Genomic DNA, 14,578 nt, shown 5'->3' with positions numbered 1-14,578 from the left:
TGACTGTTTTTCAGTGGGTTAAAGCGACTCATGAGACACAGAGAATTAGGAACCCGATCATTTAAACAAGGGCTTGTCGTATATCATCAATAATGAATGATAATGTACCTTGCTGGTTGGCGGGGGGGGGGGGGGTATTTTCCATTGACTGGCAGAATAAACATATTGACATTCACTTTTTTGATAATCAGATTCAACGTGTAAAATTCAGAACTTTCACCTGATAGCTATGGGTATTATCATAATTTTGTGACCGTAACATTCAATAACAATAGACGCGTTAATTGATAAAACATACTAAATAGATTTAACGACCTGTTGCATTCTTCTGTCAGTTTGTATCTATGCATAATGTGAATGCTATATACAGCATAATAAAAATAAATATTGAAGAAAAAAAATATCCTGAAGATTTAAAAATCCGATTTTTTCTCAAATTAATAGTACAGTGGGGCACAGTGATGGTCAGTGCCCGGTACAGTGGCGTACAGTGGGGTACAGTGCTGGTCAGTGCCCTGTACAGTGGCGTACAGTGGGGTACAGTGGAAGTCAGTAGGACTGTACAGTGGTGTACAGTGGGATACAGTGTTGTTCAGTAGAAATGTACAGTGGGGTACAGAGGGGTACAGTGGAAGTCAGTGAAATGTACAGTGAGGTACAGTCAATGTACAGTGGATGTCAGACAATGTCAGTCAATTTTTGGGAATATCAGTGGATTTTGAATTCAGTAGTGATATAAATTATCAGAACTTCAAATGCCACCAAGTAAAATTTGAGTCTGTTTTTTTTTATAATTACTCAATACATGCATTTGAATTTACACTAAAAATTTCAGCTTGGATTTGATAGCAATGTAATTTAACAAAGTGATTAGCATTAGTAAGGTTAAGTAATTCCATTTTTTCCCAGTCTCAAGTTTTGCTAACATTAGTGTGATGCTTAGCATAGAGTGTCATTGATTTAAATTATTGTCTGCATTTTAACCATTGAACATGTTGAAAAGGAAATTATTGCATATTTATATTAAATATTTTTTACAGAAACAATATAACTATAAAAACAAGTATTGCATTTTCATTGCTACGCATGACACTGCATGGTTATATCTTTTTATGTAGTCAAAATTTCACAATTCCTAAACTGCATCAAAAGATCCTCCCAGTGGTGGTGGCGGTAACATTTACTCACCAAGTCTCCATGCTCATTCTTGTAAATTATCAATGCATATCTATAATTTAATATAATAGTAGTGACCTCTTTTTTGTTGTTGCTTTTAATGGCACATTAGTTAGTGAGTAGATGGCTAAAATAACCATGCACTTTTGTGTTGTATGTGTGTTTGTATGTGTTTATATAATTATGTGTTTAATATATATATATATATATATATATATATATATATATATATATATATATATATATATATATATATATATATATATATATATATATATATATATGTATGATAAAGTGAGTTAAAAAGGAGAAATTGAGAGAATCTTTGACCTTCAATGCTTACAGCTAATTTTTTGAAAATTTGATAATTCTCTGAAGAGCTAATACAAAATAGTAAAGATTCTTTTAATTTTGACTAGCATATTAAGTATACTCTGCTGCACTTATAATTACTTTAGAATCAACACTATTATTAGGGGACCAATGTTTGGGGCTTTTGTGGGAATCCCTTGCCCATGAATTTACATCCTCACAAACATATATACAAGCATTAGTTTAATAATCATTTAGATTACCCCAAACTTGCCACCAACGAAATTACCTCCTTACCAGAAAAATGTTGGCTACTTACGAACATTGACCCACATGTTAAAAAAAGATTCCAAAGTACCGTATGTGAAATCACATGTAGTTGGTATCTCTTTGCTTTTGAAACACTGTCACCTAAGAATCTCTTCTTCAATTTAGGTTTTCTTTGCAGATTCATGATGGAAAAAAATGTAACAGCCATAATTAATGTGGCGGAGAATATTGTTGCCAAAACTTATCAAATAAAAGGTTGCTTGATCAATGCAAAATTACAAAAACAGCAAGATGATATGGTGAAAAAGACCCTGGATGAAATTTTACAGATGGCAGAACTAATTTCAACTCATGGAAAGACAAGCAAAGAACAATTTTCTAAAACTGCAAAAATTGGCTAGAGATGGAAAGCTGGAGCTGGCAAGGTTGAAAAAGGAGAATTTTAAGCTTAAAAGAAAGGTTGATGACTATGAGGCAGAAGTGACAGATGAATCCTTTAACAGTCTACCCTCCTCACAGGAACTTCTACCCTCCTCGCAGGAACTTCTACCTTCCTCACAGGAAGATACTCCAGCCAAGAAGCAAAAGATTTCTGATTCTGATATGGAGAAAACGTTTGTCCCTACTGATGAAGAAAAGAAATAGGAGCCTCGGAAAAAAAAAAAACATTGAAAAAAAATGACAGTAATATTCAAAAGCTGTCATTGACTGTTCATCTACTTAATCTTTATGTTCTTTAAAACATGTGTAAATTATACACATTCAGTTATCATGTTCATTTATTGTCATAAACCAAATTTACACAAATTATGTGTTTTCTTTTCACTTGTATCTAATTAAAGTAGAGTAAAATTCTACTGTGTAAATTATGAACATGTCTTTTGGTTGTCACTATTGTTCATAACACTTTTATATGTTTTGATGTATTCAATAAATTTATTGTTTTAGATTGATGAAAGAATAATTTCATACAATGCCAAAGAAAGTTAGAACTAGCATAGACAGAAAGAGAAAGAAAGACAGAGAGAGAAAAGGTGTCAATAATGAAGGAAATAGTAATGAATACTAATTCTGAAAAAAAAATCATTTTACAGCCTCCAATGAATAAAATCCATAGTGTGTTACGGAATCTGGTTTGCATCAACACAAGAAATAACTCAACAATAATGACAAATGTCATTTTCTTAATATATACATGTATCTCATAGGTATGGGTGTTTTTTTCTTCACAGGACTGAAATTTCAAAGGAAGATGAAGCACCTGAATTGAAAAATCTTGCAAAGAAACAGAATGTACAACCTAACAGAAACTCAAAACAAAATACTACAGACAGAGCTGCAGTTATTGATAAAAGAAAAGGCAAATCAACACACCATTCAAGTGAGCCTGAAATTCTTCCAAAGAAACAAAAGGTTCAGGAATTGTCAGAGAATAAAAAACTAAAGAGAAACCCAGAAAAAAATACTACAGACACTGCTACAGTTAATAATGAAACAAAGCGCAAATTATCACATTCTTCAAATGAACTTGAAAGTTTTCCAAAGAAGCAAAAGTTACAACTGTCAGAAAGTGAAAAACTAAAGAGAAATCAAGATTCTAATGATTGGCTTACAAACTACTTTGATGATCAAAGAAAGAGACAAAAAAAGAAAAAAGAACACCTTTCAAAGCAGCAGCTTAACAACATTTCCCGCCGTAAACGAAGACAAATGCCAGAATATAGACACAATGAAAACCTTAAAAGAAATATTTCAAGAAGAGAAAGGCGAAGTAATGGTGAACTATCAGAATGTGAAAACATGAGTAGAAACTTGACTCGAGCCAAAAGACGCTCTATACCTGAGGTTAAACTACAGGAAAACACCAATAGAAGCTTGACCCGAGCCAAAAGACGTTCTATACCTGAGATTAAACTACAGGAAAACACCAATAGAAGCTTGACTCGAGCCAAAAGACGTTCTATACCTGAGATTAAACTACAGGAAAACACCAATAGAAACTTGACTCGAGCCAAAAGACGTTCTATACCTGAGATTAAACTACAGGAAAACACCAATAGAAACTTGACTCGAACCAAAAGACGCTCTATACCTGAGGTTAAACAGCAGGAAAACACCAATAGAAACTTGACTCGAATCAAGAGACGCAAGATTAATGAGGTGAAAGAAAATGAAAATAAGAAAAGGAAAGAGTGGAGGCATAAGAGTAAAAGAAAAGAAAACAAATCAATCCACAGCAAATACTCCAAGCGAAGAAAGCAGAATAATATTGAAACTCAGATACAAATATTTCGTGACCTATTAAAACGAGGCGATGACTATGTTTGTTCGTGTTGTAAGCAAACATTTTACCAGCATAGTATTTACTTAGTAACAATACCTGCATATTTGAAGAAAGGCATCCCTGAGCAATTTCTGAATCAGACTCTTACAGAAACAAAAAGTGTAGGTAATAGTGAATGGATTTGCAAGACATGCTATAAATACATTATGGAGAAAAAAATCCCACCAATGGCTTTCTGCAACGGATTCAAGTATGAAGAGTTACCAGATAATTTAACTGAATTAAATCCAACTCAGACAGAAGAGAGATGTGTAGCTCTGAGGATCCCATTCATTCAGCTTAAGCAACAGTATTCCAGCAAGTCATTCCTTGAAAACCTACATGCCTCTTGATCATAGCACACTGAACACGCTCAGATGTCGCTTTATAAAACTCAGACTGCTCATAGTTGATGAAATTTCAATGGTGGGGATCCATATGTTTAACTTCATCAATAATAGGCTACAGGAAATATTTTGTACCAAAGAAGCATTTGGTGGGATCTCCTTGCTTCTAGTTGGTGATTTTTTTCAGTTACGACCAGTTTTGGACCAATGGATATTTACCAGTAGCTCTTCAGACTATGGACCTTTAATGCCTAATTTTTGGACAGACCAACTCCAATTTTTTGAATTGAAAACGGTTATGCGGCAAAAAGATGATGCAGAATTTGCCCATTTACTTAACAGAGTGAGGGAAGGAGAACAAAATGATGCTGATATACAAACACTACTTTCAAGACTTGTAAATCCTTCAGAACTTTTAGATCTGAGCAAGTTCATTCATTTGTATAGTTCGAATGCACTTGTAGATCAACACAATGAAACGGCCTTGGCGAACATAGACGGCCCAATGTATATTTCCAAAGCATCAGATTACACTTTGGGAGAAGCCTCTGCAAATGTCAAATCTACTGTATTGGAAATTGCTAAAAGTCAACCTCCACAAAAAACCCAGAATTTGCTGACAGAATTGCAACTTAAAGTTAGTGCTCATTACATGATGATACAAAATGTGGACATAAAAGATGGTTTAACAAATGGAGCATCTTGCTAACTCATGCATGCGGAGCTTTCTAACAATAAACCCATACTGCTCTGGGTTTTATTCTCTGACCAAGAAGACATTGGATCAGATGCCAGAAAGGAATACAGACACCTTTATAAAAGCAACATTAACCCTACTTGGACGCCGGTTCATTTCCTTACCAGACAGTTTCAAGTTGGAAAGTTTAAAACTGTACATGTTATGAGAAAACAGTTTCCATTAAAACCTGCAGCAGCATCTACTGTTCACAAATGTCAAGGAATTTCTCTGTCAAATGCAGTTATATCATTTAAGGGGCGTATCCAAAGCCACATGTTTTATGTAGCTTTGAGTCGAGTTACATCTTTGCAAGGACTCCATCTTTTAGATTTTGATCACAAGAAAATTACTATTGACAAGACAGTAAGCGCTGAAATATCCAGACTCCGAAGTGATTGTCAAATAGTTTATAAGCACTTGCCTTCCACAAAGTCAAACATCTTAGTTGTGTGCCACAATGCTAGATCACTTCACAAACATATTGATGAGTACAGAAATGATGCTCGCCTCCAACAAATAGATTTCATCTTTATACTGGAGACATGGGCTCAGCGCTGTGATCCTTTGGAATATTACAGACTTCAGGGATTTCATTCTATTCCAATCAACAAACTCCTCATAGACCACATTGTGGAATATTTGTCTACATAAAAAATGACAAATCTATTGACAATTATCAGTTCATTCAGGCAAAGGGAATGGAAGGAATAAAGATTACTCTACAGAATTCCGATAAACCTTTGGTAATTACATGTGTGTATTGCCATCCAACTGCTAATATTGACACCATATGTGAAAAACTTAACTCTATAATCTCACCTGTGAACACCAATGTTTTGATTGGTGACTTCAATATTGACCAGTTGAAACAAACACTGCAGCTTAAAAAACTCCTTTCTACTACAAATAATCTTCAGCTTGAATCAGTTCACTCTCGGGAGACAACAGACTACCATTCCTGCATTGATCACTCTTATATTACTAAGCACCAAAATTATGAATATGGACTGTTAGAATGCTATTGGAGTGACCACAAATTACAGTACCTCTTTATTTAAGGTATGTAGGTATGTGCAATAAATGATAAAATAAGAACATAAAATCTTTCCTTTTTAATATGAATATGGAACTAGAGTGTTCAAAGGCATGCATGTGTTGAGAACCCAAACAGTTCCATCTAAGGGGTATGGCACTTGCAATACAGCATCTTTAGGTGTCCTGCTTTAAAAAACAAAACTAGGTTAAAGGTCATGATCTCACAAACTAAAGCCCCCCCCCCCCCCCCCGAAGGAGAGGAATGATACTGTTTTACCCTTGTGTGTCTGTCGTTCTAGCAAATGCTGTTCACACAAAAGAAAACCCGGTTTGCTGTCACATTGACAGCTTTCCTCTTGTTTATTTTGTGATCAAAAGGAAAATCTATAAGTCGGACGGTATCTGTTATATATGGTGGCATATCTCTGCCCCTTGTGTGCACTTTTTTTTTCTTTCAAATATGTCCGACATGCAAGATAAATATGTTGACATGCAAGATAATTATGTCAACATGCAACATAACTATGTTGACATGCAAGAAAATTGCAATCTGATTAGATTTATACAAAATCTAAAAATATCTCAAATATCGCCTACCGGTGACATCCAAGATGCTAGATGCTACCTTTTTATGTCAACATGCAACTTATTTATGTTAACATGCAAGATAGATATGCTGACATGCAACTTATTTATGTCAACATGCAACTTATCTATGTCGACATGCAACTTAGATATGTTAACATGCAACTTACGTATGTTGATATGCGAGATGAATATGTTGACATCCAACTTAGTTATGTTTACATGCGAGATAAATATGTTGACATGCATATGCAACTTATAAGTCAAGATGCTGCATGTTAACATAAATAAGTTGCATGTCAACATATTTATCTTGCATGTTAACATAACTAAGTTGCATGTCGACATAAAGAAGTTGCATGTCGACATTAAGAAGTTGCATGTTAACATAAATAAGTTGCATGTCAACATATTTATCTTGCATGTTAACATAACTAAGTTGCATGTCGACATAAAGAAGTTGCATGTCGACATTAAGAAGTTGCATGTTAACATAAATAAGTTGCATGTTGACATCAATAGGTAGCGTATCTAGCCTCTTGGATGTCACATGTTTGCGATATTTGAGATTTTTTATAACTCTTATTTGATTGCAGATTTCTTGCTTGTCAACATAGTTATGTTGCATGTTAACATAACTATCTTGCATGTCAACATATTTATTTTGCATGTCAACATAATTAAGAGAAAAATAACTTGCATACAGGGAGCAGAGATATGCCACCATATACTTGGAATAATCTTATTGTAAAAAATATTTCTAACGTTAGATGCCTGTGTTTGTTATCGGTATATAAATGTTAATTTTGTTCGGTAATTCAACAGTTTGAGAGTTTTCGGAGTTTCCATAAACCTTGTATAACAGATGCCGTCCGACTTATATATTTTCCCGTTGATCACAAAAAAAATAATTATAACGATTTCAATTATATACCTAAATATAGTTGTTTTGATTTTCCCGGTTAGTTGTAGTTTTTTAAGGCGTCGAGCTAATGCTCGGCAGCCTTCTAGCGATAGTCTCGATTGGCAATCGTCCAAAAATTCATGCTCTGCACCACTTTTTTAATACGCATAAAAAATAAGTTCCTTGAAGTATTAAGCATATTACAAGATTTGTATTCCTTTTATTCAAATCAATTGTGTACAAAACATCCAACTTAGCCTCCCTGGTTATTGACAACTCATTGCATTAGTATAGATTTGCTTAATCCAGAAATGGCGGATGAATACAATAAGGTGCAATGTAAACATTCACTAAAATATTATTGAAGTTTATCGCTTATATTTTGATTGGAGACCGTGCCCGATAGAAATAAAATTTGATATGTAAATTTATTTGTTATCGGGCATGGTCTCCAAAATAATTGTAAGCGATAAACTTATCTAGAGATTTTAGAGATAATGCAGTTGGTTTGGATGAGCATTTTAGATAGCACGTGTTGTGGATTTGTTTGTAAACAACCATAGCATAGGTAATCTTGTTTCAAACGGGAATTGAAATAAATAAAAGTATGTTTTATTATTATAATTAGGGACACACTGTTAAACTATTCAAATTATGAGCCTGTGAAAATTGTGCAAAGACTTTTTAAAGCAGAAAGAAAAAAGATTTCTTTTGGAACTTTCAAATTTCTTCGATTTTTGTAGCCATGATGAGTTATTGTATTATAAACGCATCACTACCTATTCTATAACCAAATATACTGATATTGTTTTTGAAACAGTACAAAACGTAATTCATTTCCTTTTTTTATTCTAATATTTTTTTGATATACGACTATTAGTACAGTGCAGGGCTGCATTTTATAAAAGAACTTTTGACAAAGTGAAAAATGATCTTTAAAGAACTAAATTGACATAAAATCATTTGTTTACAAATATTTCAATTCCCATATTTATATTTTCCAGCCATAAGATAAATTAATGATTAGTTGGCGATTAATTAGCATTTATTAATTTGGTCTTAAGTCGTAAGTTCTTTTGTAAAACGCAGCCCAGAAATTCAAATTATTGATATCATTCTATATAAAAGAAAATGTCCGTTCCGGCCTTTGATTTAAATTTTTCTTGGGGTCTTATTTCACTTAATATACCGTTGTGTCAATTTTCTACATTTATGAAGAACAGTCCCGGTCGGGATTTAGCAAAATTATGACAAAGTATCAGGCGATTGCAAGAAGCCGAACTTTAGCATACTACAAGTAGATTGAAACAACTAATTCAAACTCATAATTTTTGGAACATAATGGATGAAAACGTGAACAATTACAAATTCAAACTTTCAAGACCCCGCCTTTCAGTACTCTCAGTACTTTGATTTACCCAGAGAGACTGTGGCCTCTCACGGTCTTTTTATTGTACTGCATTTCGTGTGATTTGAATTAAGAGTTTAACAACACAGTCATAGATGGATCTGCTCTCGTGATTATATTGCCTGTACTAGCTGTCGTGGTCAATAAAGCTGACTTTAATCTGCGTTGGTAAATTCATATACCAAAATTAAAACATATAGAAGGCAGTGCGTTCCTTAACTTATGTACATTTTTACATAAAATTCCTCTCAAGTTAAGGTTTTTTAATGTTAAGATTTCCTGAACGGGTGTTTAGTTTAGTTTTAAAAGTTCAGTACACAAAATGACCGTTAAAAATTTGCAAAATCGTCAATATCTGAAACCGGAAGTTACGTCATCATTTGAAAATTTTATAAATTGTAGCGCAAATCATGCTCTATCATACCTGAAACTTTTGTTTAAAAACCTCGCGTATCAACGATACCAAACAAGTTCTGAAAACTTCGTGGAAATCGGTTGAATAGTTTTTGAGATATAAGCCACCAAAGAAGTCAGAGGAAGAATAACATAGTCTGATAAGACATATTTTTTACAACATACACCATAGCATAGCATTAAAATCTTATACATTAGCATAAAAATCTCATTGCATAGCATTGGAATCTCATACCATAGCATACCATTTCATAGAAACTCATTCGTCATATCATACCAGAGCATACCATAGCATAGCATAAAACGTAATTTGAACTGGATTTTAAATGGTTTTATTTGAAAGAATTTCAAACATTGCAAATTAGTTGTTAATTTTGGCTTTTTATCATTTAACTTCCTAATGTGTGGAACTCTTCTGTGTATAGAGGCGCTTTTGTTCAAATTTTGTTCAAATCCCATATCATACCATAGCATAGGATAGCATACCATATCATTAAGCCATTTCATGTCAATTTCTCACAGAATAGCACACAAATCTCATAGCATTGCATTGAAATATAATACTATATCATTAAAATCGCATACTTTAGCACAGCATTAAAATGTAAAAGATATGCATGAAATGAATGTAAATCAAAGTACTGAAGTACTGACGGGAGTTGATTTTATCGATAATCAATTATTATAAAATCAATTTATCTTGCATGGCAATTAGTTTCTCGTTTGTATTTGAGTTACGCACTTTTTTATAATATAAATTTTTAGCCTTTTCCGACAATAATTTCGAGAAACCCCATATGAATCATGTTGTGTAGTATTTAAAGATAAATTTCTACTACTAGTATGTATTAGTTATCAAAACAATTCTAAAAATTGTATGGATCCAAGCACTATTGATATCGAACTCTAGTCTCGTTAAACCAGACCAGAAGATTCCAATATCAACATGGGAAACACCTGTTTTTAACACGTGTCCGGAGTTAATGTAGTCTCGTTTACCTAGACGCTCGACTGTCTCCGTTGATATTTGACAAGCAAAAGAGTCCCCTCTCTGATTGTCGCAGATTTACGGAGACAGCCGAGCGTAGGAATACATGAGACGAAAAATATATAAATTTTTCATAGTATATAAAATTTGACTATTTTCAAAGTGTTTATAGATAAGTTTCCTTACAAAAACAATGCTTTAACATACATTACATCGATTTTTTTTCTATTATTTTCAAGTTTTAGTCTTGTCAGCGGTGATGATTTGTGCTTGGGTCCAAACACGTTTTACTTTCGGTTTGCCAGAGTAACTGCATGTGAGAGTTGTTTAAAATCAACTCCCAAAAAGAATGCGAAGAAAAACAAGAGCTGAACTTGAAAAATAGGGAAAACGAAACAAGGCAAAAACAAATTCTGAGGTTAAAACTATGCAAAACCTTTCAGTGAGTTTTAAATGTGGATACCTTTTATAAACTTTAATATTCAAACCGTATATGGAGGTAAAAACTATGCAGAAATTTCAGGTTTCGATTAGTTACCGCTGCAAAAAACCGTTTGGATTCATGGACAGCCTAGGGGTCAACACTGCAGAAACTTATTAAAACTTGAATTTTCCATGCTGAAACCTATCGGAAATTTAAGATAACCTTAAGTTTCTGCAAAGTTTTGAAATGGTTTCCGCAGCGCTGAAACCAGATATTTCAGCCAATGCTTCACTGCCAAAATAATAACAATTGTCAAAATAAACACGGGTCGTTTGTATCAAGAAGCATAAAAAAAAACTGCTTAGCGTATACGAAATTTTGGCAGATATGTAATTTAACAAACAATAACGGCGAGCTTATTCTCCACTGACATACGCAATAAGGTCTGTTTCGCCCCTCCTCTTTTTATATTCATCGAACACATTGCAGGGAAAAAAATATATCTTTGTAACAAGCTGGAATTCAGTATTGTACATCTCATTAACAGAATCAAGATAACTTTATAAGTAAAGCAAAACAAATGTTATTAATGTCATTCCGATATGAAGCAAATTATAGCGTGTATAGTTTTAATTTCAGAAATTACAGTAATAATGTATTATAGAAGAAAAACAGTAAAAAAAATGTTCTACACCATTCCGATTTTACTTACTGAAAATTAATAAAAAGGTCAAACTTAACTGTAAATAAAATTTCAAAAGGTGCTTACACATGGTGATGTTAATAAAACGTAAATGTGGTATTTTTTTTCAGATACATGGACAGAAGATATTGAATTAGGCAATCTTCGAGTTTTGTTGGAATCATTCAAGATTGTGGTTCCAAATTCTTCCAGAGAATCCATTGTTAAAACGCTTCTTGATGAGTCGCTTTTAAATGAGTGCGTTAACAAAGTTAGATCTCTTGCGAGGAGGGTTGTACTTTGTAAAAACTTTGACGAAAAAAATAAAAAACAAAACCCTGGAACAGTGATGGTCTATGAAGTTATTGTAATGAATGAAGACAACGAAGTGTTTATTTACGAAAAGGTAATTCTAAAACAAAAATGGTGTACAATAATAACATGGTGTAAAATTAATTTTAAAATAAATTTAAAGTTTTTTTTTTTTAAGTTTTATTTATTTAAAAGTTATTTTTGTATTAATATTGTATTGTAGGATCCCGAATATTGGGCTGCTTTTTTGGAGGAGAAACAGGAAGAAGACCTTGTTAAAGTAATCCTGATCGAAGGAATTTGGCAAAACGTTTCTAAGACAAAGGAAAAAGTTTACCAAAAATACCAAAAATACATTGACTCTGGAAAGTTTCATCTACATCATGAGTCTGAGCAGTACTCTGGAATCGCTAAAATAAGTGCACTTCAAAGTATCAAATTGTGTCAGCAATATGTTGAGTCAGTAAGAGCGAGTATCCCTTTAGACACTATTGATGATATCGTTAAAAAATCTACATATCGCGCCTTAACAGAGGAACGAATTAAAGAGATGTGTTGTAATACTTATATTGATGGAGTAGGAACCGCAAATGATGATCCTTACTTCGTTCGGTTTTTCTTAACTTTAAACAGAATCAAAGGCGAAATAAAGCAGAAAACTATTGAATCGATAAAAGAACGTTTACGGTCCGAACTGTGTGTCGAAATAACAAGACATATTAACTTGGAACTCCAAAGCAAATTTGAACTTGCCACAGTTTCACTTGCAATCCATCATATATCCGGGATGTTGCTTGTTTTGATTGCATCACTTTTAAATCCTATTGCAGGAGCGGTTACTGGTTTGGTCTCATTGGTTTTTGGTCAAGATGTCAATTCTAGACGTTGGCGGGAAAAAATTGCCATGGAAATCTCCGATGAGATTTCAAGAGTTCAAATTTTTAAGAAGTTGTCGTCACATCTCTGGACAATCTTCCATGAGACATCGGACAATTTAAAAAATGTTGTTGAGGATCTCGAAGAGTACAGAAGACGTATAGCTTATACTGACTAAACAATGTATGATTTTTTTCAAATTCTTTTTTATGAATAACATTTTCATTTTTTTTTTAAATAAACCTTAACAATGATAAAAATCATTTTCGTAAACATTTGTATAATATAACCGCATGCTGATAATTTAATACGTAAGACTTATCAATACTTGTTGGACATTGAAAAAAAACTGTTGAGGAAAAATCATTAATTCCAACAATACATGAATTTGCATTTCAATATCTATTTAATTCTGAGGTCCAACTCACCCCCTAAATAATCAAAAATTGGTATTTAACAATAACCACTGTAATTTTTCAATTGATTTTGAAAAAAGACGATTAACACTTTATTTTCTTAAAAGTGATCTATTGAATGAAATTTTAGAATAGCAACAATATATATCCAATATCTTTAGAAAGTGCGGGTATGAAAACAAGAGGAAAAATGTAAGTGTGACAGCAAACGGGGGTTACTTAAGGATATTTAATTTTTGCAAACAAATCTCATTAACAGACCGTTTTTTGCATAAATAAATAAAAATCAACGGATTAAATTGTGTGTAATTTCAGACATTAACAATGACTAAATGCAACAGGTGCTGTTTGTTTCATTTATTTTCAAAAATCAAAATACAATTTATATGCACATATCTGATATTCGTTCTATTGATCTGCGAAATCAAAGTACTGAAGTACTTACGGGAGTTGATTTTATCGATTATTATGAATTTTAAAATCAACGATATGTTATTTTGCATGGAAAGTAGTTTCTAATCTGTATTTGAATCACGCACTTTTTTATAATATGAATTTCCGAGCTTTCCGACAAGAATTTCTAGAAAACCCAATATGGATGATGTTGTGTACATTTTAAAAGTAGAATCAATTCAGTTTGTCACCAGTGAAATGACTTACATTTCACTTATGGTAACTTTTAGCATATATTTTCATAGCCTACTTTATTTTACTTTATTCTTATCTTATATGTTCCCATACTTAGCAATTCCTTTTTGACATCTAAAGCATTCCTTATTATTTATTTCTAAAGGTTGTCCAAGCTGTTGTTTACTTCCTAATCCCCTAGAATATTTAGTGATTTCACAGTAATTGTTAATCTTTATTGTATGTGATACTGCTCATGGCACTGGGCACTCATAGGTATTAGTTAGGGTAAACAAAACCACTTTGACTTCTTCACATCAAAGGGATGACACTGATAACTTAATTATCTGATTAGCCTTAAGTGACAACTTTACCTTAGGCAATTCATAGAGAAATTAATTTTTGTACATTAGTTCTTTTAGAAGAGAGTTAGCTTTGAGACTTCGGACTGAAAGGATGTAGGGCGAAGCTAAGAAATCATGTAGAGTGTTAGGAGACAAATTTCTAATTCATCTGTTTAGGCCCCTTCCTCTAAATTACAGTTAGGAACAATACTTGCCCATTAATGTTGTTACCTGCGTGTGTAGATTGTAATATTTAACATTCAATCTTTAATAAACATTTCTCATATCCTGCCATTTGGACTTTGTGTATTCTTAATTTACTTAATCCCATTGAGCTTAATTCCCCAAATGAACGTGCATCATCGCCTAGTTATGTACCAGACATCCGAGCGTGGT

General features: G+C 33.0%; 1 protein-coding gene across 1 annotated transcript in view; it reads left to right on the top strand.

Annotated features, from left to right (window-relative positions):
- LOC136270101 (uncharacterized) overlaps positions 1-14,578 on the top strand; it is a 34,592-nt gene extending 20,014 nt beyond the window's left edge. Inside the window, exons 3-4 of the mRNA XM_066066573.1 lie at positions 11,739-12,013; positions 12,143-14,578. Coding sequence (XP_065922645.1) covers positions 11,739-12,013; positions 12,143-12,973 — 1,106 coding nt within the window. The 3' untranslated portion in view covers positions 12,974-14,578. The remainder of the gene's footprint in view (positions 1-11,738; positions 12,014-12,142) is intronic.

This window comes from Magallana gigas, chromosome 1 (assembly GCF_963853765.1).
Source record: "Magallana gigas chromosome 1, xbMagGiga1.1, whole genome shotgun sequence".
In the NCBI taxonomy this organism is placed as follows: domain Eukaryota; kingdom Metazoa; phylum Mollusca; class Bivalvia; order Ostreida; family Ostreidae; genus Magallana; species Magallana gigas.
The sequence above is the reverse complement of the archived record's forward strand: the minus strand, read 5'-3'. Positions and strand labels throughout refer to the sequence as shown.